The sequence below is a fragment of the Bos mutus genome, unplaced genomic scaffold (assembly GCF_027580195.1).
Source record: "Bos mutus isolate GX-2022 unplaced genomic scaffold, NWIPB_WYAK_1.1 CTG448, whole genome shotgun sequence".
Lineage (NCBI taxonomy): Eukaryota > Metazoa > Chordata > Mammalia > Artiodactyla > Bovidae > Bos > Bos mutus.
In genome coordinates, this window is record NW_027219932.1 from 99,280 (window position 1) to 122,479 (window position 23,200).

Consider the following 23,200-nt stretch of genomic DNA (forward strand, 5'->3'; position numbering starts at 1 on the left):
TGGGGTCACTAAGAGTCAGACACGAGTGAACACCTTCACTTTCACTTTTTTCATTTGTATAGCGCACATGGCTTATTTTATTAACAAATCCTTTAACCCTAAGATGAAAGTGAAAACTTTTGGCAAAACATTAATTGGTGCTGTGAGTAGGATTTGTGAGACAAAATGCCACTCTGTAAGAAAAGAAGAGATTAAGATTGATGAAGTTTTTATTCCGAGATGAAGGTTCATCTTTACTCATTAGCTAATAAATGGGATGTATTCACTGGATTATGTGAGAAGTGGGACCTTAAATTCAGTGGGCTGAACCCTTAGAAGTTACTGAATGTTTGTGACTCTCACCCCTTGAGAAAGGATAAGAATCTGCCCTGCTGGATGAGAGGCTGGATCCTCTTCTCTCCTACTGTGAAGTACATAAAGCTAACTTAAAATTGTCTGAAGAGAAGTTACAAATGGAAACAGAATTATGCGATTAGTGAGGATGATTGTCCACATTACAATGTCAAATTATATTTTAGCTGATCAAATCCTCACTTTTTAAGTCGGCTCTCTATTGAGCCAGCCCACAGCTCCAATAGTGTCGCCTACTGCCCTTTCTCTCTCCATTCTCTGTCCTTTTGTGGCCTTTCACCCCTCCCAACCCTTCTGTCTCCCTCTCTATCAGCTGGTCCCCTTCTAACTTCCCCTGTCTCTCAGTGGGGAGGATGAGCCCAGCTTCCCCCACTCCTGCCCCCATTGTAGGAAGTTTCTTTACCCTTCAGATTCTTCTGATCAAACCAATACCCCCATCCCCCCAGAGTGACAATCTAAGATTCTTATCAGCCCATCTGTCCCTCTTATCACAGTCAATTTGAGCACTATTTGGTCTGTATTTTAGCCATGAAATTATGACTATACAAAAGAAAGTAGCTTTTTTGATACAGGATGGCCATGATATTCTTTAGACTCTGGAGAAAACATAATTTCTGTGAGTCTACTGCCTTTATTTGTAAAATTGGAATATTAGTGCTGTTAGGTTGTTTAGAATATTGCCTCTTTTACAGGAAAGATCAGGAATTTTTTTTTTTTTTGGCTGCAGCATGCGACAGGCAGTTGCATCTTAGTTCCCCATCCATGGACGGAATCTGCTCCCCTACAGTGGAAGCACAGAGTCCTAGCCATTAGAGCACCAGGGACTTTCCCTCAAAGATTACTTTTGGGTAAAAAATACATTAACTTTTTGTCATGCTTATTGTGACATGTCCCTTTGTCTACATTACATTATGTATGTTGTTAATTTGCATTTTATTCCTGACAGTGTTATCTCTGACTCTGGGTAGTAAGTTTTCAAAGTATATTCCTTTCTTGTGATAAGAATACATTTTTAAAATAATTTATTTTTTATTCATTTTTGGCTGTGCTGGGTCTTCGTTGTGATTCGGGCTTCTCTGTACTTCTGGCAAGCAGGGTCTACTCTCTGGTTACAGTGCACAGGCTTCTCACTGCCGTGCCTTCTCTTGTTGCAGTGTGTGGGCTCTAGGTACCCAGGCTTCAGTAGTTACAGGTGCCAGGCTCTAGAGCATAGGCTTAGCTGCTCCGAGGCATGTGTGATCTCCCCAGACCAGCACTTGAACCTATGTGCCCTGCACTGGCAGGTGCATTCTTTACCCCTGAGCCACCAGGGAACCCCAAAGCATGTTCCTTTACATGTATGTTGGGGCCAGTGAACTGGATAAGTTGTATAGAAAACGGAATTGCTGTATTGAATGGCTATTGTGTAAGTAGAGAATATTTCATTTACTAATTTTTTTAATTTAGAGATGATGGTCTTTCTGAATGTATTATCCAATGTAACTGGTATGAACTACTTGTTAATGTCATAAAATGGCCTATACGTCAGTAAACTGATAGATTTATAACAGATGTTTATAAAAGTGTGTTTTGTTTTGGTTTTAAATCATATGAGGGAATTCCCTGGCAGTCCAGTGGCTAGAATTCAGTACTTTTACCTGCTTGGGCCTAGGTTCAATCCCTGGTCGTGGAATTAAAATCCCGCAAGGAATGTGGTATGACAAAAAAAAATTGTTTTAAATGAATCCTTTATTTCCTAATGCTGTGTTTCTTGTGCAACTGTAAACTGCCCTTTTGTTCTTTTTTTTGTTCATCACTAAGTCATGTTTGATACTTTGCAACCCCATGGACTACAGCACGCCAGGCTTCCCTGTGCTTCACTATTTCCCTGAGTTTGCTCAAACTCATCTGCATTGAGTCAGTGATGCCATCCAACCATCTCATCCTCTGTTGCCCCCTTTTTCTTCTGCCCTTGACCTTCCCCTGCATCAGGGTCTTTTCCAGTGAGTCAGTTCTTTGAATCAAGAAGTCTTAAGTATTAGAGCTTCAGCTTCAGCATTATCCCTTCCAATGAATATTCAGGGTTGACTTCCTTCAGGGCTGACTGGTTTTATCTCCTTGCAGTCCAAGGGACTCTCAAGAGCCTTCCCCAGCACCACAGTCCGAAATTATCAATTCTTTGGCATCAGCCTTCTTTATCGTTCGACTCTCACATCCATACATGATGACTGGAAAAACCATAGCTTTGACTGTATGGACATTTATTGGCAAAAGTGATGTCTCTGCTTTTTAATATGCTCTCTAGGTATGTCATAGCTTTTCTTCCAAGGAGTAAGCATCTTTTAATTTCATAGCTGCAGTCATCACCCATGGTGATTTTTGAGCCCAAGAACGTAAAATCTGGCACTGTTTCCTTTTTTTCCCCATCTACTTGCCATCAAGTGATAGGACCAGATGCCATGGTCTTAGTGTTTTGATTGTTGAGTTTTAAGCCAGCTTTTTTTACTGTCCTCTTGCACCCCATCAAGAGGCTGTTTAATTCCTCTTTTATCTCTTTCATTTAAGTGGATTCATGTCCGTATCTGAGATTGTTGATATTTCTCCTGCCAATCTTGATTCCAGCTTGTGTTTAATCCAACCCAGCATTTTACGTGATGTACTCTGCATATAAGTTAAATAAGCAGGGTGACAATATACAGCCTTGACATACTGCTTTCCCAGTTTTGAACCAGTTAGTTGTTCCATGTCCAGTTCTAACTTTTGGTTCTTGTCCTGTATATAGATTTCTCAGGAGACAATAAAGTTGGGTATTCCCATCTCTTTAAGAAACTGCTCTTTAGTTTTTACATTATTCATTATTTAGTTTCTTTTGGATTATTTACTATAACAATATATTGTCTAGTCTTTGCATGCATACTCAGTCTTTCAGAGGTATCTGACTCTTTGTGACCCCATGGACTGTAGCCTTCCAGGCTTCTCTGTCCATGGAATTTCTTTCAGGCAAGAATACTGGAGTGGGTTGTCATTTCTGTCTCCAGAGATTCATCCAGATCCAGGGACTGAACTCTAGTCTTTCGCATCTCCTGTAGTGGCAGGCAGATTATTTACCACTGAGAAACTTGCGAAGCCCTGTCTGTTCTTTAGCATGTAATTATGTATAAATATGTGTATATTGTGTATAATGTATTTTTTTCCTCCTCAATTATGAGACAATAGTATGTTTACTACTAATTCGAGTGTGCTTTGGGGTCATGGTGTCATAATACCCTTTTCTTTGAGAGCTGACATAGGTTTGAACTATGTGAATGTTTTTGTCATTGTGTGTTTGAAACTAGCCTACTGTAAAAGTAATTTGAATTACAGGTGATCACTTTTTTTAAATTTTTAAAAATTTTAGTTATTTGGCTGTGCTGGGTCTTTGTTGCTGCACAAGGTTTTCTCTATTTGTGTAAAGCAGGTGCTACTCTATGGTTGCGATGTGTGAGCCTGTCATTGCCTTGTCTTCTCTTATTTTGGAACACAGGCTCTAGGTTGTGGACTTGTGTAGTTGTAGCATATGGGCTCAATAGTTGTAGCTCCTAGGCTCCCAAGCATAGGCTTAATAGTTGTAGCTCATGGGCTTAGTTGCTCCATGGCATGTGGGATCTTCCCAGGTCAGGGACTGAATCCATGTTTCCTGCACTGGCAGGCAGATTCTTTACCACTGAGCTACCAGGGAAGCCCAATTACTCTTTCTTTATTAAACACTATTCCTTTAGTGTTTCTTTTATTTTGAAAATCATCACTGGGAAGATTCATAATTCTGTTCAGGATGAGTACTACTTTTGGTGTAAGATCATGTGTTGAACATGAAAGAATTTATTTATGAATTATAATTAATAGGATACCTATGGTTCTTTAATGTCTCATACACATATAAGCCAGAAATCACCAACAAAAGCAAACAGTGATAAAGCAGAAATATTTCACACAGTGATGTTGGGAAGACCTGAAAGCCATGAAATCACAGATATTTTCCTCAGAGAGATCCAGAAAAATTTGCATGAATTTGATTGTCAGGGGAGAGATGATGAAAGAAATTACAAAGGAATGTCTATAACCCAGATCAAAAATCTCACTAATGAAAGTGATCGGTACAGTAGAATTGCAGCGGGAAATAGGCCTGTTGAAAATAGGCATGGATCAAGGTTTCAAGATGAACTGCAGATACTTCAACCTGAAGGGAAAACATTTGAATGTATTCAAGTTGTGAGGAGTATCAACAGTAGCACCTCAGATTTACCACTTCAGAGAACTAGTTTCTGCACCAGCATTTCTAATATATGTGAGAGTGCTGTTATGCACCCTTCAGTACTGGCATAAGACCAGGAAGCACACACAGGAAGACCTTACAAATGTACTGAGTGTGCCATGACTTTTGTTCAGGACTCAGAACTCACTGGATATCAAAGGGTCCATAGAGAGAAACCATATAAATGTGATGAGTGCAGAAAAGCTTTTAGTGCACATTCAGACTTAAGTAAACATCAAGCACTTCATACAGGAGAGAAACCATATACATGTAATTTATGTGGTAAAGCCTTCAGTCTCAAGTCTTACTTTACACTCCATTGGAGAATTCATACTGGAGAGAAACCATATCAGTGTGATGTATGTGGCCAGTGTTTTAGTCGAAATTCATATCTTAGGAATCATCGGAGAATTCCTGCTGGAGAGAAACATTACAAATGTAATGAGGGTGGCAAAGTGTTCAGTCAGAGTTCAGGCCTTATAACTCATCAGAGAATTCATAATTTAGAGAAACCATATAAATGTGATGAATGTGGCAAAACTTTTAGTGCACATCCAGACTTAACATCAAGCAGTTCACACAGGAGAGAATCCGTATAAATGTAATTTATGTGGCGAAGCCTTCAGGTACAGGGCTTCCTTTGCAGTTCATCACAGAACTCATACTGGAGAGAAACCATACAAATATGATGAGTGTGGCAAAGCTTATAGTGCACATTCAACCTTTATTTACCATCGAGCAATACACAGAGGAGAGAAACCATATAAATGTAATTTGTGTGACACAGCCTTCAGGTACAGGACCGACTTTTCAGTTCATCAAATAATTCATAATGGAGAGTAACCTGACAAATGTCCTGAGTGTGGCAAAGTCTTTAGTCAGAGTTTAGTCCTTACAGTCAATCAGAGAGTTCATACAAAAGAGAAACCATGTAAATATGATACGTATGCCTTACTCAAATTGCACACCTTGGAATTAATTGGAGAATTCATACTGGAGAAGAATCTCACAAATGTAATGAGTGGCAAAGCCTTTAGTGCATGTTCAGCCTTAACTGACCATTAGGCAGTTCATACAGGAGAAAAACCATAGACATGTAATTTATGTGCAAAGCTTTCAGTCACAGGAATCACTTTTCAGATCTTCTGAGAATTCATACTACAGTGAAAACTTACAAATGTAACGAATGCAGTAAAGCATATCATCTGTTTGACTCTCAAAAAAGTCACACTGGAGGAAAACCACACAAACGTGTTGCATGTGGAAAAGCTTTGATTCTATGTTCAGACTTAAGTAACCATCAATTAATTCTGAACTGAGATTTTACCCACATCATGAATGTGGCAGGTGTTTTGGAAGGCATTCATTTCTTACAAAGCAAGAGAAAATTCATCCTGGAGAGAAGCCATACATTTAGAGTGCAGTCAATCATGTGACCATAAGGTAACTCTTATGGAGGGAACCATATAAATGTAATGTGTGGCCGGATCTTCAGTAACAGGTCTCATCATTCACATCATCAGAGAATTCATAATGCAGAGACACCTTACAAATGTAAGGTGGGGAACATACTGGAACAGTAGTTTACAAATGCAATGGGGGTGGAAAAAGTTTCACCTTGAGTTGGATGCATTTGACAACAAGAGTCCACACTGAAGAGGAGTCATGGAAATGTGTGGGCATGGGCTTTCTCCAGGCTCCGTGTGCACTAGACCTCAAATTACACATCTTTCAGAGAAACTACACAGATATAATGTGCACAGTAAAACTTTAACCCGAAGTTCAAATCTGTGAAACATGAAAGAATTTATATTGGAGAGCAAGCTTGTACAGGTAATGAATGTTGTATAGTTTTTTTTCACCAGATATTCACACTTTGGGCATAATGAGGTAATTTATGCAGATCAGAAACTGAACAGATATACTGAATATGAAAATATTTCTAAGAAGGCCAATATGTCTTCAACAGTCACCAGGAAATTCATTTGGGGAGAATCTTTATAGATGTAATGAATTTGCTAAGTTTTTAGACCAGTTCTTACAGCAGGCCACATATCAGACAATTCATATTAGGAATAAATAAATCTTTAGTTCTCCAACATTAACCTCCAATACTATTGCAGAATAATTACATACATACAAATACTATTGCAACATAATTACATTAAATATGTTGAAACTTATGACATGAGGTGTATATTGAAACTGAAGGACATGTAGGAAGATAGCCCAGTATCTTCAGTGTGTAAAGTATTTAATTAGTGGAGTTTTCTTGAGAAGGCCATATTACTATTGAGAGGGTAACAGGCAGGAAGGCCAGGGGTCTCCAAACGGAGGAAATAAGCTGCAAGTGTCAGACATTTTTATCTCTTTTAAGCAGCAGGAGGAAATAAACAAGCGATACTTTTTTCCTTCTCTATACAAATTTAAAAGGAGGTTTCTCTTAAAATACTGTGTTGCCATAATGACACCTGGTTTCACCTGAAGTTAACTATTCTCAAACCTTGAGTTAACCAATGCATTTTTCTTATGGAAATGTTTGTCTTAAGCTATGTTAATGTACTGTGCATTTACCCCAGACTCTGTCTTCAAGTCGGTTCTGCCTAATGGCTCAGAACCTACTTGACAAACCAGTATGTTATACTCAGATGTTGTTCCCCCAGTCTATGTAAACAAAACTATTTGTATGGTATTCTGCCCTTTCTACAAGATTCAAGTCAATCCTTTTATGGCCCGGGATGAATCATGTCGTGCCAAGATTATCCCAAAATACACCTTATGGATGAGGGGCCTGGTGCCATTCTGAGTTTTAAGACATTCCGTTCTTTCATTAACAGACTGCTAGTGACAATGGCAGCCCACTCCAGTACTCTTGCCTGGAAAATCCCATGGATGGAGAAGTCTGGTGGGCTGCAGTCCATGGGGTCACTAAGAGTTGGACACAACTGAGCGACTTCTCTTTCACTTTTCACTTTCATGCATTGGAGAAGGAAATGGCAACCCACTCGTGTTCTTGCCTGGAGAATCCCAGGGACAGCAGAGCCTGGTGGGCTGCCGTCTCTGGGGTCGCACAGAGTCGGACATGATTGAAGTGACTTAGCAGCAGCAGTGACTATATACGAAGGCAATGGCACCCCACTCCAGTACTCTTACCTGTAAAATTCCATGGATAGAGGAGTCTGGTGGGCTGCAATCCATGGGGTCGCTAAGAGTCAGACACAACTTCACTTTCACTTTTCACTTTCATGCATTGGAGAAGGAAATGGCAACCCACTCCAGTGTTCTTGCTTGGAGAATCCCAGGGATGGGGGAGCCTGGTGGGCTGCCGTCTATGGGGTCGCACAGAGTTGGACACGACTGAAACGACTTAGCAGCAGCAGTGACTATATATCCAGCTGAAGACTAGCCAGGGGGGTACTCTTTCTGCCCCCTTCTGATGCCTATGTCAGAAGCTTTCTCTGTCTCCTTTATACTTTAATAAAACTTTATTACACAAAAGCTCTGAGCGATCAAGCCTTGTCTCTGGTCCCAGATTGAATTCTTCTCCTCCGGAGGCCAAGAATCCTGGCGTCTTTTCGTGGTTCAGCAACAGCCTTTCACTATGACTTTTCTGCAGTAGTTTGAAAACCTTCTGCAGCTGTCTTATAGGCCTTTAATGATGGTCTCTGCAGAGGAGTTAGTAAGATGAAGAGCCTAACCTGATTAAGTGTGGTTCATTCATATCCATCTTTACTGAGAAAACAGGGACACTGCATTATTCAATTCACTGGTGTGTGAATTGGCATCAGATAAGGGCAGAGAATAATGTAAAACTGTGCCATAACTTATCATGTTTTTTCAGGGCGCCCTTCCATACACAGACTACAGCGTGTTGTAGGGCTGGGTGCTATACCATCTGACCATCGAGAGAGCAGTTATCTGAGTGGAAATTTAATCAAAAGAAATCAAATAGTATGTGTATGATTGACATTTAACTGTTGCCATTACCATTTGCTATTGTTTTATTCCGAATGTATCATGGATGTCCTCTTGATTCATAAAATGTAATCACTTTCTCCACAACCCCAGATGAATCATGTTCTTCCCACCAACAGGGTTTTATCTGACCTCAGTATTTTGTAACATATAATAACAATGCAGTGTTAGGCTCTTGGGGCTGAAATAATCTATGAGAATTGCTTTCCACAGTGGAACCAGAGATCACGCAATTTGGGAATTACATATTCATAATTTGCACTTGAGTTACTCTGCTTCAGAACATTCAGACAGCTGTAATTAAAATACCATAGCGTGCATTTTCAGACTCAAAATATATATAAATAGAAAAATTGTGGACTTCCCCAGCTGTCCAGTGGTTCAAACTCCACACTTCACTGCAGAGGGCACAGGTTTGATTCATGGTCAGGGAAGTAAGATTCTGCAAGATGCCAGGTAGGGCACCCCACGCCCCCCCGCCATACATACACACACACACACACACACACACACAGTACAAAAATTTGAACTTAGAAAAAATTTTTTAAATTTTATTTTATTTTTAAACTTTACAATATTGTATTAGTTTTGCCCAACATTGAAATGAATCTGCCACAGGTATTCCCGTGCTCCCCATCCTGAACCCTCCTCCCTCCTCCCTCCCCATACCTTCCCTCTGGGCCGTCCCAGTGCACCAGCCCCAAGCATCCAGCATCGTGCATCGAACCTGGACTGGCGACTCGTCTCATACATGATATTACACACGTTTCAATGCCATTCTCCCAAATCTCCCCACCCTCTCCCTCTCCCACAGAGTCCACAAGACTGATCTATACATCAGTGTCTCTTTTGCTGTCTCGTATACAGGGTTATTGTTACCATCTTTCTAAATTCCATATATATGCGTTAGTATACTGTATTGGTGTTTTTCTTTCTGGCTTACTTCACTCTGTATAATAGGTTCCAGTTTCATCTACCTCATTAGAACTGATTCAAATGTATTCTTTTTAATGGCTGAGTAATACTCCACTGTGTATATGTATCATAGCTTTCTTATCCATTCATCTGCTGATGGGCATCTAGGTTGCTTCCATGTCCTGGCTATTATAAACAGTGCTGCGATGAACATTGGGGTACACGTGTCTCTTTCCCTTCTGGTTTCCTCAGTGTGTATGCCCAGCAGTGGGATTGCTGGATCATAAGGCAGTTCTATTTCCAGTTTTTTAAGGAATCTCCACACTGTTCTCCATAGTGGCTGTACTAGTTTGCATTCCCACCAACAGTGTAAGAGGGTTCCCTTTTCTCCACACCCTCTCCAACATTTATTGCTTGTAGACTTTTGGATCACAGCCATTCTGACTGGCGTGAAATGGTACCTCATAGTGGTTTTGATTTGCATTTCTCTGAGAATGAGTGATGTTGAGCATCTTTTCATGTGTTTGTTAGTCATCTGTATGTCTTCTTTGGAGAAATGTCTATTTAGTTCTTTGGCCCATTTTTTGATTGGGTCATTTATTTTTCTGGAATTGAGCTACAGGAGTTGCTTGTATATTTTTGAGATTAGTTGTTTGTCAGTTGCTTCATTTGCTATTATTTTCTCCCATTCTGAAGGCTGCCTTTTCACCTTGCTAATAGTTTCCTTTGTTGTGCAGAAGCTTTTAAGTTTAATTAGGTCCCATTTGTTTATTTTTGGTTTTATTTCCAATATTCTGGGAGGTGGGTCATAGAGGATCCTGCTGTGATGTATGTCGGAGAGTGTTTTGCCTATGTTCTCCTCTAAGAGTTTTATAGTTTCTGGTCTTACGTTGAGATCTTTAATCCATTTTGAGTTTATTTTTGTGTATGGTGTTAGAAAGTGTTCTAGTTTCATTCTTTTACAAGTGGTTGACCAGTTTTCCCAGCACCACTTGTTAAAGGGATTGTCTTTAATCCATTGTATATTCTTGCCTCCTTTGTCAAAGATAAGGTGTCCATATGTGCGTGGATTTATCTCTTGGCTTTCTATTTTGTTCCATTGATCAGTATTTCTGTCTTTGTGCCAGTACCATACTGTCTTGATAACTGTGGCTTTGTAATAGAGCCTGAAGTCAGGTAGGTTGATTCCTCCAGTTCCATTCTTCTTTCTCAAGATAGCTTTGGCTATTTGAGGTTTTTTGTATTTCCATACAAATTGTGAAATTATTCGTTCTAGCTCTGTGAAGAATACTGTTGGTAGCTTGATAGGGATTGCATTGAATCTATAAATTGCTTTGGGTAGTATACTCATTTTCACTATATTGATTCTTCCAATCCATGAACATGGTATATTTCTCCATCTATTAGTGTCCTCTTTGATTTCTTTCACCAGTGTTTTATAGTTTTCTATATATAGGTCTTTAGTTTCTTTAGGTAGATATATTCCTAAGTATTTTATTCTTTCCGTTGCAATGGTGAATGGAATTGTTTCCTTAATTTCTCTTTCTGTTTTCTCATTATTAGTGTATAGGAATGCAAGGGATTTCTGTGTGTTGATTTTATATCCTGCAACTTTACTATAATCATTGATTAGTTCTAGTGATTTTCTGGTGGAGTCTTTAGGGTTTTCTATGTAGAAATTTTAAAGATCTAATTGAAGTTGAATGATTCATGAATCAGGCGGCACCCTACCTAGTTCATTCAGAGGTGCTCAAAGGAGCTGTACAACATGGAAGGCTTCCATAGGTAGAAACTAAATAGGACAAGAAAATTATTCGCAGACACATTGCTTCAGGTCTGGTGTCCTATGCAGGGATGTGTGCAGGAGGAGGGTGTAGCCAGCGTCTGGCCCTGCAGATTACAGCACTGTTGTCCTGGAAATTCAGTCAATGACTCCTGGTCACATTTTTAAGCAGGCAGACACTGCAGTGAAGTGTTGTTTGCCCTCCTGGAGGCAGTGGCTCCACCTTGGGCCTGTCTCCTTTTTAACATGGCCTGAACCTTGCCATGCATCACCATGAATAGGTGTCTTCATGTTCTTTCTGTATTGCTTGACATAAAGAGAAAATAAGCATATAGTTGTTTAGTCATGAAGTCGTGTCCAACTCTGTGACCCATAGACTGTATCCCGCCAGTCTCCTCTGTGGAATTTCCCAGGCAAGAATACTGGAGTGGGTTGCCATTTCCTCCTCTAGAGGATCTTCTTGACCTGGGAATCAAACCTTCGTCTCCTGCATTGACAGGTAGACTCTTTACTGCTGAGCCAGCTGGGAAGCCCCAAATAACAAGGTGAGTCTTTAAATTTTAATGATAGATATTCTAATTCTAGCATCAAGGCAAGGAAATGAAAAATACCCATTTTTGAAATGTCATTTGTACCACTCTACCTGAAAGTGAGAGATAAAGGCTTGTAGTTGGGAAATTACTTTACATTTTTATTACATAAACTTTTAGGTTTGTTTTGAAAGACATGAAATAGTTTTTTCTTACAGTCTTCAATTTTTTTTCTTTTTTATTTCCACATACAAATTTTCAGTAAAGATCACTCCAATGTAATGACTTCCTTCACTTTTATGATAACTTCACAAACATAGCCATGTGTATTCTTAATTTCTCAGCCACTGTGAAGCAAGGCAAGGCCATGACACCAGTTTTGCCAAATACAGTGTGAGTGCAAGTAATGCATTACTCATCTGAATGATGTTATAAATAAATCACCCAGGCAACTCCCTGATGAACCAATGGTTTGATTTCTGTGCTTTCACTGCTCGGAGGGCCTGAGTTCAAGCTCTGGTCAGGGAACTAACATTCTGCAAGCTGCATCAGTCAGTTCAGTCACTCAGTCGTGTCTGACTCTTTGCAACCCCATGAACTGCAGCACGGCAGGGCTCCCTGTCCATCACCAACTCCCGGAGTTCACTCAAACTCAGGTCCATCGAGTTGGTGATGCCATCCAGCCATCTCATCCTCTGTCATCCCCTTCTCCTCCTGCCCCCAACCCCTCCCAGCATCAGGGTCTTTTCCAATGAGTCAGCTCTTCGCATGAGGTGGCCAAAGTATTGGAGTTTCAGCTTCAGTATCAGGCCTTCCAAAGAACACCCAGGACTGATCTCCTTTAGAATGGACCGGTTGGATCTCCTAAGGTCTGTTTAATGTGGGGATGATTCATTTGTTTATTTTTGGCCGTACCAGGTCTTATTTGTTGGGCTCAGGGCTGCTCTCTAGTGGTGCTCAGACCTCTCATTGTGGTGACTTGTTGCAGAGCACGGATCTAGGTCATGTGGGCTCAGTAGTTGTGATGCTCGGACTTAGCTGCCTTGTGATATATGATGTCTTCCTGGACCAGGGAGCTAACCCGTGTTCCCTGGCAGGTGGATTCCTAACCATTGGGCCTACAGCGAAGTCTCTCGTCTAATGTTTGTATAAGCACCTGTGAGATCCACTGAGGGGAAGCTGAAACCACAAATAAATTCTCCCAGACTGAATTTTTTGTTCATTTGTTTCATTGGTTGTTTTAAATTATGGGGGTTCTTAATGTTAACCATTATATGTCTTTGTATTCACCTTTTAATTTGATCTTTTCAGAGATACAAATAAAACTATAAGAAAGCTCTTTCTGTGTGTGTGTGTTTGTGTGTGCGCGTGCACGTGCATGCTAGGTCACTTCAGTCCTGTCTGACTCTTTGCAACGCCAAGGACTGTAGCTTCCCAGGCTCCTCTGCCCTTTTGTCTCCTGCACTAGCAGGCAGATTCTTTACTACTAGTGCCTCCTGGGAAGCCGAAAGCTGTTGCTAATGAGTTCTAAAAGTGTCGCAGCTTAAAAGTTTCCTTATTTAAAGGATCCACCATCTGGCTATTGAGTAGTAATAGCCCAACAGCCCCTCAAGGCGATAAGACACAAGACAGGTCACCACAAGAGGGTGCAAAGAATGCGGCCTTCAGAATAGTCTAAGAAAGTGAAAGCCCTTGTCCAAGCAGACAAAAGGAAGGTTAAAATAATGGCAGGGACCATTAATGGCTGGGACCCCTTATGACAAATTCCCCTGAGAGCTGGTCCAGTCTATTCGACTGGCTGCCAAATATAACCCTGTGTGTACCTTCCAGACCAAGTTCTCAGAACAAAATGCCTAAAAGGATGGGTAGAACATTGATATCACAAAGGTACAAGGAAAGAAATGCAGGTTCGTCTTAGAAGGACTTAATCCTTTAGGGTGAATTCTGAGAAGATGTTTTACAAAACTGGCTTTCTCTAGCCAGTTTTAGAATGTCAAAAAGAGCTCCCATGTTGGCCAGACATAATTTAAAGCAGCTCCCATTTTTAAAGCAGAATTTCCTTAGTACCCAGTTAAGTACCCCCAAGTATAAATTCCATACTGCTGGCTTAGGTTTGCTTGGAGGTTGGAGTCCTGATGCTTCTTATCTTGGTCAGTACAGATCACTCACTGTTTGTTTTTCTGCTGTGCTGGATCTTTTGCCTTGCATGGGCTTTCTTTTGTTCCAGCAAATGGGGGCTACTCTGTAGTTGCTGTGTGCAGGCTTCTCATAGCTATGGCAGTGAGCCTACTGTAGCCCACTAGGCACTAGGAGAAAAAATGAAAGCCACTCAGTCGTGTCCAACTCTTTGTGACCCCATGGACTGTAGCCCTCAGAGGAGCCTGGCAGGGTCACAAAGAGTTGGACACGACTGAGTGACACTTTCACTTTTTCTCCTAGTTTTCAGATCTCCCAGTTATTTGTTGATCACCCTGAATTTTACTTGGCAGTGTATTAACGGGACTCTCAAACTTATCTGGACTTGCTGAGGAGGTGGATGGCCCCATGAGGCGCTTACTGATGTACCAAGGTCAGTATCTCCAAAGCACAGACTGGTGCCTGTTTTTCTGCACTGTTGGTGGGGCACTGTAGTGTCTAACGAGCTTGATCCTTGAAGAACTGGAATGTCAAGACACTTTTCTCCTTACAGATGTTAGTTGAAAGTAGCTGGTTGTAAGAGTTGTGTGTTTCACATTCTAGTTTGTCATCCCTACACAAATCCAGTTGTTTACTTAGATTGCTTACATTCTAATTGCAGGAATATCTGGGTTTCTGGGTCCAGCCACCACCCTACATTAACCCCCAGCCCCGCCACCACACCAGGTTTCGGTTCGCAGACCTCTGAATCCCTTCAGCCTCATCAGCAGGACGCCTGTTAAGAATAAACCTTAATTTACAGCGTAATGATCCGACAGAATTTTAAGTTTTTACTTTAAAATTGTTCTGTGACAGTTACCTAAACTAGGGAAGAATCAATAGTGCAAAACAAGACACGGAAGACCATAAAGGGTTTCTAAACCCAGACAAGCTATGTTGGGAACCAAACGGAAGAACGTGCACCTGCCCCTCTCAGCAGGAAGCTGGCGAGTGCTCTACACCCCACCCTTCTCAGTGGCCTCTACTCAGGCCCCACCCTTCTGCTCAGGCCCAGCCCCCAGCTCCTCTTCCCTCTTTACCCAGGTCTGCAAGTTTCCAGCAAGTTCCGAAACCATGACTGCGGAGCTGAGGTCACTGTTGAGAACATGCGGTACGTTTCTTTCTTTCTTTTTTTTTTTTTTTGCCTAAACTGCTACCCCACATCCAAGGTAAGGAGCACTGGCTGCGCTTTGCTAGAGGAGCTGTGAAGATATATCCTAAATCCAAGGTAAGAGGAACCCAAGAAAGATGGTAGGCACTGAGAGAGGGCATCAGAGGGCAGACACTCTGAAGTCACAATCACAGACAACTATCCAGTCTGATCACACGGACCACAGCCTTGTCTAACTCAATGAAACTAAGCCATGCCATGTGGGGCAACCCAAGATGGGCGGGTCATGGTGGAGAGGTCTGACAGAATGTGGTCAACTGGAGAAGGGAATGGCAAACCACTTCAGTATTCTTGCCTTGAGAACCCCATGAACAGTATGAAAAGGCAAGAAGATAAGACACTGAAAGAGGATCTCCCTGGGTCGGTAGGTGCCCAATATGCTACTGGAGATCAGTGGAGAAATAACTTCAGAAAGAATGAAGGGATGCAGCCAAAGAAAAAACAATACCCAGTTGTGGATGGGACTGGTGATAGAAGCAAGGTTCAATGCTGTAAAGAGCAATATTGCATAGGAACCTGGAATGTTAGGTCCATGAATCAAGGCAAATTGGAAGTGATCAAATAGGAGATGGCAAGAGTGAACCTCAACATTCTAGGAGTCAGTGAACTAAGATGGACTGGAATGGGTCAATTTAACTCAGATGACCATTATATCTACTAATGTGGTAGGAATCCCTTAGAAGAAATGGAGTAGCCATCATAGTCAACAAAAGAGTCCAAAATGCAGTACTTGGATGCAATCTCAAAAACGACAGAATGATCTCTGTTCGTTTCCAAGGCAAACCATTCAATATCACGGTAATCCAAGTCTATGCCCCAACCAGTAAGGCTGAAGAAGCTGAAGTTGAACAGTTCCATGAAGACCTACAAAACCTTCTAGAAGTAACACCCAAAAAAGATGTCCTTTTCATTATAGGGGACTGGAATGCAAAAGTAGGAAGTCAAGAAACACCTGGAGTAACAGGCAAATTTGGCCTTGGAGTATGGAATGAAGCAGGGCAAAGTTAATAGAGTTCTGCCAAGAGTTTCTCTTTTAGTCCTCCGTTAATAATGATATGATTTCTAATAGTAAATTATTGTTACTCTAAAGTGTTTTATCTCTTATGTTTCTCTTCTAAACCTCAGCAACCACAATCTTGTCCAATTATTTCAGTAGTTGGCACCAATTTACACTTGTTCTTGGCTAAAAGGAAATGTGTCTTCTCTATCAATCAGAATGAACCACTCTTGCCTAAACAAATACAACTTCACCTTGGATAATCTCTCTTCTGGGATTATATGGTAATCAGTGTGCCTACATCTTATTTAAACATTCATTGGCAACACTGATGAAATAAAACTATAGACATGGTCTGGAGATATTGTGGGTTCGTTTCCGGACTACCACAACAAGGCACTTACCACTGGGTCATGGTGATGCTAGTGGTAAAGAACAGTTTGATCCCTAGGTCAGCAACATACCCTTGAGGAGAGCATAGCAATCCACTCCAGTATTCTTGCCTGGAGAATCCGATGGACAGAGGAGCCTGGGGGGGCTACAGTCCATAGGGTCACAAGGAGTCAGGCACAACTGAAGTGCCTTAGCACACACACACACATGGTGCATATAAAAGTTACATTTTCACTATTCTACAGACTAAACTATGCAACAGAATTAGGTCTTAAAAAAACAGTCTAAATACATTAATGAAATGTTTATGCCTTGTCTTTTTCTTGGAGGCAGCCCACTGGACACAGATATTTATTGGATTGACCGAACAGTTTATTCAGGTTTTTCTGTTATTCCAACAGATCTTTGTAAATACACTGAGGTCATCCTAACTGACCATCATCGTTTGATTTTTGTGGGCACAGAGCTGGTGGATGGCCCTACTGTCTCAGAATTACTATATGCAGAGTCCACCTGCACTTGGTCTGCTGCCTGAGGTGCCACCTCAGGGAGCCTCCCCTCAGCTGTTCCCCCAGAAATACAACTGGGACAAGGTGACTCGTCCCACGCTTTGTGCCTGCCTGCACCTCGGCCCTGTCAACTGCAACAAGAATTACGGTAGCCATGCCAACAACCTGGGCCTCAGTGTAACAACATGGTGAAGAGATTTTTGAGGCAAGACAACGTAGATTCAAGCTCCGATTCAGTCACTTCCTGGGATGGGGTGATTTTTGTTGCATTCAAGTTCATTCATCTGGGAAATGAGAAAGAACATCAGTACTTATTTTGGAGTTCAAATTCAAAAAGATTGCATGCATAAAGCATTAAAACAGGGACTTCCAAACTGTGATATAAAAGTGAATTTGAGTACAACTTAACACCAGTTATCAAAGAAAGTATTTTCAGTTGGGAACAAAGAACACATCTCACTTTCTCTGCAAGATCTTCACGCTCTGAATGTGAACACAACACTGAGAAACAGCAGGATGACTTGCAGACATCTGGCACTGGAGACTAGTTCCCTGTCACAAAATACAGTTGGAATCCATAGTCATTCCCTTCACTGTGTTCTTGTGCAGCTCTACTCACTTGACTTTCAAGCACCTGATCACAGCCAACTCCCAAATTAAACATTTCATTTCACCATTTTGCCATTTCAGTTTTTTCATGGAAGTGAACCCCACCCCTAAAGAAACTCAGCTTCTTCGTGTTTATGCTGCATCTACTTTGTACACATCATGGCATTTATGAGCATATTCAGGTCACAAAAGTTTGAAAACAACCCACTGATTCATACATACCTTGGTGTAAAGAGGACAGCTTCTGGGAGCACATGTTTATTTACCAGGTGGGATGCTGACCAACCCATGAATCAATGAATAAGGCCAAAGAGATCTTTAACATTTACGTCTGAAGACCAGTGGGCCCTGACTGCAGGAGTCTGACAGGAATGGGGAAAACAGAGACTTCACTCTTAACAGGTGCAGACGAAGCCTCATGCACACTGAGGGGAAGCTGAGATGAAGGGCAAAACACAATCTTTTGCTAGGATCCTGGATGGTGAGAGCTGCCTGCTGGTCTTGAAGGATCCCCGGGGGGTAGGGGGTGGGCTGTGGCTCACCGAGGGGACACAGATCCTGAAGGCAGAACTATGAGAGAGCACTCCTCTGCATGAGGTCTCCATCTTGGCCTGACACTGGCTCCACTCAGAACCTGTAGGCTACAGAAATGGGACCCCTAAGGCCAAAGGATGAAAGGGCCAGGATGCGACCCTAACCATCAGCAGACAGGATGTCCAAAGGCTTCCTGTACACATGCCTTTCGACAAACTCTAACCACAAAAGTGTGAAGACCCAGTTCTAACCACCACTGTGCAGGCACAAGCCTCCAGACCAGCCTCACCCAGCAGTGTTGTTGTTCAGCCACTCAGTCGTGTTCGACTCTTTGTGACCTGATGGACTGCAGCACGCCAGGCTTCCCTGTCCTTCAACATCTCCTGGAGTTTGCTCAAACTCATATCCATTGAGTTGGTGATGTCATCCAAACCTCTAGTCCTCTGTCGCCCCCTTTTCCTCCTGTCCTCAATCTTTCCCAGCATCAGGGTCTTTTCCAATAAATCAGCTCTTCACATTAGAGGGCGGCCACCAAAAGAAAGAAAAGTAGAGTCCCACAGCTTGAAAACCGAGTCCGCAAATACACATGGACACCACCCTGGGATTAGATGTCTTATGGCCCTTGGATCGGGAGAAGGATGCCTGGGATATCTCCTGCAGGGGGCCACTTCTCCAAGGTCAAGAAACGTAACTACACTACCAGATAGATTAAAGTACAAGTAGAAATTTACACAAAACGAGGTGACAGAGGGATATGTTTCAGAGGGAAGAACAAGACAAAACCCCAGAAGAACTAAGTAACGTGGAGATAGACAATCTACCTGAAAGAGTTCAGAGTAATGGTAGTAAACATGACCAAAGAACTTGGGAGAAGAATGCACGACCTGAGAAATGAGAAGTCTTTAGCGAAGACTTAGAAAATATAACAACCAACGAAACAGAACTGAGGAATATAGTAAATGAAAACAAACAAACAAACAAACAAAAACACAAAACCCCAAAAAACAGAAACTAAAATGAATCAGAACAGGCTAAATGAGGCAGAAAACACATCAGTGAGCTAGAAGAAAAAGCACTGAAAATCACCACTACTGAACAGAATAAAAAATAATAAAAGCAGGACATTTAAAGAGATCTCTGGGATAAGAAGCCATTAGTATTTGCCCTGTAGGAGTCCCAGAAGAAGACAGGAAAGATCTTAGGAGGAGAAAACAGCTGAAACCACTCTAACCTGGGAAAGGAAACAGTCACCCAAGTCTAAGAAACATCAAGAGCCCATATCTAAATAAAAACTTCATAGTAAGGACAAGCCAAAAATCTGTAATAGATACATAATCAAAATGCACATGAAAATACCCTCAACATCCTGAGACTGTCCACTGTGTCAGGCTCCTTGGTACACCCATTTACCAGGTTGAATTCTGCCCAATGCATCAATCATTCAATAAAGCTAATTAGGGACTTCCCCAATGGTTCAGTGGTTAAGAATCTGCCTTTCAATGCAGAGGATACAGGTTCCATCCTTGGTCTGAGAAGATTCCACATACCACAGGGCAATTAACAGCATGTGCTGCAGCTACTGAGTCCATGCTTTAGAGCCTGTGAGCTGCAACTACTGAGTCCTCGCATCTAGAGACTGTGCTCCCCAACAAGAAAAGCCAACACTCACAGCAACTAGAGAAAGCTTACACGCAGCAACAGCACAGCCAAAAATAAAAAAAAAAAGAAAAAGCAAATTAAACCTTCAAGTTTATTTGATGCAATTTTTGCACATTAATGGAAGTCAGTCTAAAATGCACTGCTGTGCTATTTGGATTACAGTCACATGAATGCTCTGCTATAGAGTGTAAAGAGAGTAACTTTAGTTAAAAATTTTGACTATGTAACCTCCAAATTTCATGTTGTTTGATTCCATGGTGACAAGAAATTGTTCTATATTTATTTAAACCTGAGAGCCTAATGCTGCCTTCTTAGCTGCTGTTATAAAGTACTGAAGTGAGATAAAACTGTTGATGGAATAAACACAATTCATCCAGGGCTGTTTCAGAAGTGTTTATATTTTATTCACGGAAACAGGAAACCTTGATACATTCACAATGTAGTTCTTTGAATACAACAGTAGCAAATGGTAATGACAGCTGTTAAATGTGATTCATACACATACACATACACATATTATCCTGGTTCCAATCAAATTTGATGTTCAAAATAATTGCTCTGTGTCAGGGGACGTTCAACTTTAAGGGATCCAATATGTTATTTTCTTTTTGTGTGTCCCGTTTCTCAAGAACTCTTATTCCTTACCAGTTCCTGGAAATTAGGAATCAGCAAAGCTTCACGCAGTTCTCAGGACTGAGATCATGAGAAAGGGCACCTGCTTGCACTCCTTTCAGTGACTCCCTCCAGTGACCTTTTACTTAAAGGTAATCTATTCAGTTATGCCCCTCTTCTTCAGGCTTTGGAATGCTTTCTGGCCCTTTGAAGATTGTTATTTGCTTGGCTTTGTTTTTCCTCAATTATTTTACTGCCTAAAGCTGCCCTGTATGAAGATATAGAAATATGCGTTTCTGCAAATAAAGCACCCTTGTTTCACTCGAGACCTGGGTTCCCTGCGTCCTTCTTCTCGTTGACTCCAGTCCCCAGGTCCCCGTCTACAAAGACCGTGACAAGTGGCGCCTGAACAGGGACCTAGTGAATGCCCTAGGCAAGCGGATGGAGTGACTGTTAGGACCTATGGAGGTCGGTAAGTGCAGGGTTATAGGACAAATGGCTGGAAAGCCCCACCACTTTTCTGCTTTATCATTTATTTAAGGTTCAAGGACTTTCAGTTTTGTGTTAACAGATAGAGCCTTGTCTCCAAACAGTGGTTAAATATAATCCCTGGTTCCCTGATGAAGGCAGTTTCAATTTAGAAATTTGGAACTGGGTTAAAGAAAATGTTGAACAAGCTGCAAGATGGGGAGAAAATATTCCAATAAATTTCTGGCCCTTGTGGGCCCTCATTAAAGCCGTGATCTTGCCATTTCAAGGCAGTTCTAGCCCCCCTGGTATTTGTCTACAAGCGGAATGCTCATTATACGAATATAAATTAGATGATAAGACTTTACAGAAGGCCCAATTACAGAAACATAAAATGTTTCAAAACTTTCCCACAATCCCTGCTCTGGCTGTCCCAAGCACTCCTCCTCCTCCTCTTGTAACGGGCACGAAACTGAAGGTCCCCTCAATTAGAGGACAAAAGTAATCTGACGATGATTCTTCTGATGCTCTCTTTGACACTAAAGCCAACAATGCTTCTTTTGATGACAATGATAAGTCCCTAACACACACTTATATTTATGAAAACAGATGATCCACTCATTCTCCTTCACGACAAAGGCTTTCTGGTTTACTGGCTTTGCAATCTCAAGTCTCTGAGGCCGATGATCTTTTTGCCTTTCCTGTGTTAGGAAATGTTTATGCTCAAGGGCAACTAACACCACAATACGAAGGCATTGATTTTTTTCACATGCAACAGATGAAAAAGGCTGTAACTATGTACGGCCCTCATTCACCTTTTACAAAAGAACTTCTAAATGCTATGGCATCTTCTATTGGAAATTTTATTCCTTATGATTGGTGAATGTTGAGAAAAGCTCTTCTTAAACCAGAAAAATATCTTCAATGGATAATGTGGTTTCATGATGTAACCCGAGATCATGTCAATTCTAACGCTCGAGCTGGCACTCCCCAAAACCAAATTATTTTTAAAATGTTAACCAGTATGGGGCAATTTAATTTGGTGAAAGCTCAGATACAATGCCCTCCTTTGTTGCATGAGCAATTGAAAGAAGTTGCCCTTGAAGCCTGGGATCGAATTACTCCTTAAGGGGGACCTAAAAGTAACTACACAAAGATATTACAAGGGCCTAATGAAGCCTAATGAAGACTAGAGATCTCTTCAAGAAAATCAGAGATACCAAAGGAATATTTCATGCAAAGATGGGCTCGATAAAGGACAGAAATGGTATAGGCCTAACAGAAGCAGAAGATATTAAGAAGAGATGGCAAGAATACACAGAAAAACTGTACAAAAAAGATCTTCACGACCCAGATAATCACGATGGTGTGATCACTGACCTAGAGCCAGACATCCTGGAATGTGAAGTCAAGTGGGCCTTAGAAAGCATCACTACAAACAAAGCTAGTGGAGGTGATAGAATTCCAGTTGAGCTATTCCAAATCCTGAAAGATGATGCTGTGAAAGTGCTGCACTCAATGTGCCAGCACATTTGGAAAACTCAGCAGTGGCCACAGGACTGGAAAAGGGCAGTTTTCATTCCAATCCCAAAGAAAGGCAATGCCAAAGAATGCTCAAACTACCGCACAGTTGCACTCATCTCACGCTAGTAAAGTAATGCTCAAAATTCTCCAAGCCAGGCTTCAGCAATATGTGAACCATGAACTTCCTGATGTTCAAGCTGGTTTTAGAAAAGGCAGAGGAACCAGAGATCAAATTGCCACCATCCGCTGGATCATGGAAAAAGCAAGAGAGTTCCAGAAAAACATCTATTTCTGCTTTATTGACTATGCCAAAGACTTTGACTGTGTGGATCACAAGAAACTGTGGAAAATTCTGAAAGAGATGGGAATACCAGACCACTTGACATGCCTCTTGAGAAATTTGTATGCAGGTCAGGAAGCAACAGTTAGAACTGGACATGGAACAACAGACTGGTTCCAAATAGGAAAAGGAGTACATCAAGGCTGTATATTGTCACCCTGTTTATTTAACTTATATGCAGAGTATATCATGAGAAATGCTGGGCTGGAAGAAACACAAGCTGGAATCAAGATTGCCGGGAGAAATATCAGTAACCTCAGATATGCAGATGACACCACCCTTATGGCAGAAAGTGAAGAGGAACTCAAAAGCCTCTTGATGAAAGTGAAAGTGGAGAGTGAAAAAGTTGGCTTAAAGCTCAACATTCAGAAAATGAAGATCATGG

General features: G+C 41.4%; 1 protein-coding gene and 1 pseudogene across 4 annotated transcripts in view; both read left to right on the forward strand.

The window, feature by feature from the left end:
• Positions 1-21,685, forward strand: part of LOC102285268 (zinc finger protein 701-like) — a 31,681-nt gene extending 9,996 nt beyond the window's left edge. For 3 of the 4 annotated variants that reach the window (XM_070366993.1, XM_070366995.1, XM_070366994.1), the window contains exons 4-5: positions 15,044-15,110; positions 16,962-17,477. In XM_070366993.1, the coding sequence (XP_070223094.1) occupies positions 15,044-15,110; positions 16,962-17,095 (201 nt within the window). In that variant the 3' untranslated portion in view covers positions 17,096-17,477. Of the gene's footprint in view, positions 1-15,043; positions 15,111-16,961; positions 17,478-20,519 lie in introns of those variants that run through there. The other variant, XM_070366996.1, reaches the window with a different exon arrangement.
• On the forward strand, positions 1,247-14,238 carry LOC138987030 (zinc finger protein 665-like; annotated as a pseudogene).
• Positions 21,686-23,200: the final 1,515 nt, after the last annotated feature.